Below are 3,512 nucleotides of genomic sequence, written 5' to 3' on the forward strand. Positions count from 1 at the left end.
AACATCAAACCCTTTTTATTCTTTCATTTCTTATTAAATCATATTAGTTGAACAATTTTTAGTTTATTTACGTTTGTTAATTGTGCTTTTTCAATTTTTCTGTAGAGATTCTTCGTATGGCAAGTCAAGCAATTGATGATTAAATCAAATAGTTGGTAAGTATTAGTAATACTTAAAAATATTTTATCTCTATGACTTCTACTTCAAGAAATTTTTTTATTTATACTTAAAGGCTGAAGCAAATGAATTATTGATATTGATCGTCAATATTTTAGTATTAGTATCTACTTTTTGGTATTTGTATATGTTGGTAAATTAATCTTATTAGACAACTTGTTATTTATATGTTTTTAATTGGACTTAGTTAATTTGTAAAAGCTGTGATTGAATATGTTATTAATTGTATTTATGTAGTGTTGTTGTAAATGTTAAAAAATGTAATCACGATACAGAACCGAACCAGATCGAACCAAACCGAACGAAAATGAACCTGAACGATTTCATAATCATATTTGGACCTGATGGTTCCACTTACTAAATACCCGAAATTTTTGTTCAGTGAACTGGACCGTGCCCTGCCCTACTTTTAAGTAAAAAAATTTAAATTTATTTTTTACTTTATTCAAAATAAGTAACTTAGCCTCTATTTTTTTTTTGAAAAAAAAAATCATTTATAAAGAGGAATAATAATGAATATCACTAAATGTCAGGATAATAAATGAGTAACAATTATAAATATGTGATTGAAATTAATGTTTGATTTTGACTTAATTAATAAATTGACTGCAAAATGGAGGTGATAAAACATTACGTATTTCATAAGGTACTTATTATGTATAAGTAAATTACATAAGCATAAAATTATATGCTCAGCCAAAAATAAATAATAGAAACCGGCAAGAAACAATGGCTGCGAATTTTTTGTCGTTTACAATTGGAACAAATCTTATCATCTTTTATAAATCATATACCTTTGCAAAAGAGAAGTAATTGACGAGAAATCCACAACTTAATGTCAATAGTCCCATTATGAATTGGAATCCAATCACACAGGCTGTGTATTTATTTTAAAAAAAAAAATACCAAAATAAATTCAGCAACTTCATAATGAAAAGATTCGAAACTGACTCCAGTTTTTGGTATTCAGATATATTCAGATCAAATAAGCTGTGTTATTATTTTACTTCAATATATAGAATTTCTTGTGGTATCATTCAACTAGTAAATATTCAATCTGTATTCTGGAAGCTGTAAAAATTGGACTATGTTTGATTTAGAAAAAGCTGAAACGCATCTGTCAGAAATTCTAATCTTTATCTTATTCATGGCCTTTGAATTAAACGCAAAAGAATGCATAGATTACGGAAACGGAATAGACAGTCAATAATGGCGTGTTAAAATAATGAATATTAAGCTTCAGAATAGTAATATGAAAATGACGTTATCCACACCACCGCACCTATAAATTCCCTCTTACAATTCAGTTTTCTACCAAGCTCTCAATTTATATTCACGTCATTTTTCTTCCTAGGTTACACTATTAACGAAAAACATGGGTATCTCTAAGTTTTTCCATGAAATCAAAGCTAAGGCTTCTCACAAGAGGATGTTCAAGGCTGTGATGATTGAAAACGCCGACATTTTGCCGAAAGCCTCTCCACACATCAAGAAAATCGAGACAATTCAAGGCAATGGTGGTGTTGGAAGCATCAAGAAGACAACTTTCAGTGATGGTTAGTCTACTAAACAACATCACGTAAAAAGAGAGGATAACGCTATCTTTAATCCTGTCCAACATTATCAATATAGCATTTTAAATATGTGATGAGTATCTTATTACAAAAATTTTAAAAATAATAATAACAATAAAATATAAAAAATTCTTAGGGAGAGACAATATAACGTCGTCGTTGCTGATGTACAATGTTGTGTAATCTAGCATACTAAATGTGTCATTCTTTTTTACATAATCTAATGAGCATATATGTTTTCTCATAGGCAAGTACATGAAGAACAAGATCGACCATCTGGACACCGCAAACGGCGTGGCTAAGTTGACTTTATTTGAGGGTGACGTACTTGGAGACAAAATTGAATCTATTAGCTACGAGGTCAAATTTGAGGACTCAAAGGATGGAGAATGTGTTGTCAAGATCACCACTGAGTATCATACCAAGGGTGATGTTGTACTAAAAGAAGAGGATGTTAAGGCAAGCAAGGAACAATCTTTTGAACTCTACAAGGCTTATGCAGATTACCTAAATGCCAATCCTCATGTTTGTGCCTAAATGTTTTCCAATTATGTCTTGACGTTGTGATGTATAATGGAAACACACATGTTTCCCTATTTCTGTATTTCAGTATAAGTGGTGTTTTTGCCTTAATAAAGAACTTTGTTCTACTTTCCATTGATGTTTTTCCTCTCTCTCCCTTTAACCACTATATGTTGCATGTTTTATTAATAGCAAAGATAAAACATAGTATATACTTAGGAGGGAGGTTCGATCACAGTATCACACCCTCCAGCTGAAATTATAATAAAAATGAAAAATTAAACTTCTGTGTCTACAAACAATATGTACTATGTAAGAGTTAAAGAAAGCACACTATATTCGCTCGGTCATACTCCCCATCATCTTTCAATAAGTGGTCACTCAGGCTCCTAATTATATTTGAACTCGCTACATGAAGTTTGTTCTTTTCAAACTGTCATCTAATTTTCCAACACTAATCAAGAATTTAGTTTATAATTTTCTATTCCGAGTCATATAATGAATGTTTCAAGTTAGCTTAGGCAAGAACGTGGGGCTTGTTTTATCCCTGTTTATCGCCAGAAACACATAGAATCTAAATCTTCACACGAATCCCTAAACCCACCCTTGTCCCAATCTGCCTCGCCTTAACAAATTCATAGAAAGTTATTTTATTTATGCGCCATCATATCCTATTTCTTCACCCAAATTCATCGTATGGAAGTTACTTTCATGAGTTCCTAGTTATCTAGAATGACATGATGTGACAATTGACTAGGAAAAACTAAAATCATAGAAAATCAAAGAATATCTTTGAAAATTCACCGGGAGAAACGGAGAAGAAAACAAGAATAAATAATCGAGTTAGGTTAATCATAATAGATATGTTTGTCCTGATCAAAAAGTTTACTTGTATGTAAATAATTGGTTTAGATTAATTTGCTTTTTATTGGGTTATTTTCGAAAATATGTAATTTAATTTTCTTGACGGTAAAATATAATGTTATTTTGAAGAAGAAGAATTTTTTATTTTGAAATATATTAATAGTAAGTTATTAAAAAAAAAAGTTTGGAAACAAAACATTACATAAACGTAACTTTTTCATTTTTAAACTATTATATTTAGTAAAACAAATTATGTTTTTCTTACTTTTAAGTAAATAAATTATTTTAAAGAATTTTTACTTTACTCCATAATAAGTAACATAGCCTCAATTCGAAAAAATTATAAATCATTATTTATAAAGAGGAATAGTTGCG

General features: G+C 29.7%; 1 protein-coding gene across 1 annotated transcript; it reads left to right on the forward strand.

Annotated features, from left to right (window-relative positions):
* Positions 1–1,475: 1,475 nt before the first annotated feature.
* LOC111388410 (pathogenesis-related protein STH-2-like) lies at positions 1,476–2,408 on the forward strand. The gene is made up of 2 exons (XM_023013101.1): positions 1,476–1,733; positions 1,999–2,408. Exons 1-2 carry the CDS (start codon positions 1,553–1,555, stop codon positions 2,286–2,288), a joined length of 471 nt encoding a protein of 156 aa, XP_022868869.1. The 5' UTR covers positions 1,476–1,552; the 3' UTR covers positions 2,289–2,408.
* Positions 2,409–3,512: the final 1,104 nt, after the last annotated feature.

This window comes from Olea europaea, unplaced genomic scaffold (genome assembly GCF_002742605.1).
Source record: "Olea europaea var. sylvestris unplaced genomic scaffold, O_europaea_v1 scaffold490, whole genome shotgun sequence".
NCBI classification, from domain to species: Eukaryota; Viridiplantae; Streptophyta; class Magnoliopsida; order Lamiales; family Oleaceae; genus Olea; species Olea europaea.

Excerpts from the sequence above, each read along its gene's own strand:
- LOC111388410 (XM_023013101.1), top strand. The coding sequence starts at position 1,553 with ATGGGTATCTCTAAGTTTTTCCATGAAATCAAAGCTAAGGCTTCTCAC. Across the intron at positions 1,734-1,998 it reads GAAGACAACTTTCAGTGATG|GCAAGTACATGAAGAACAAG; the intron begins GTTAGTCTACTA and ends GTTTTCTCATAG.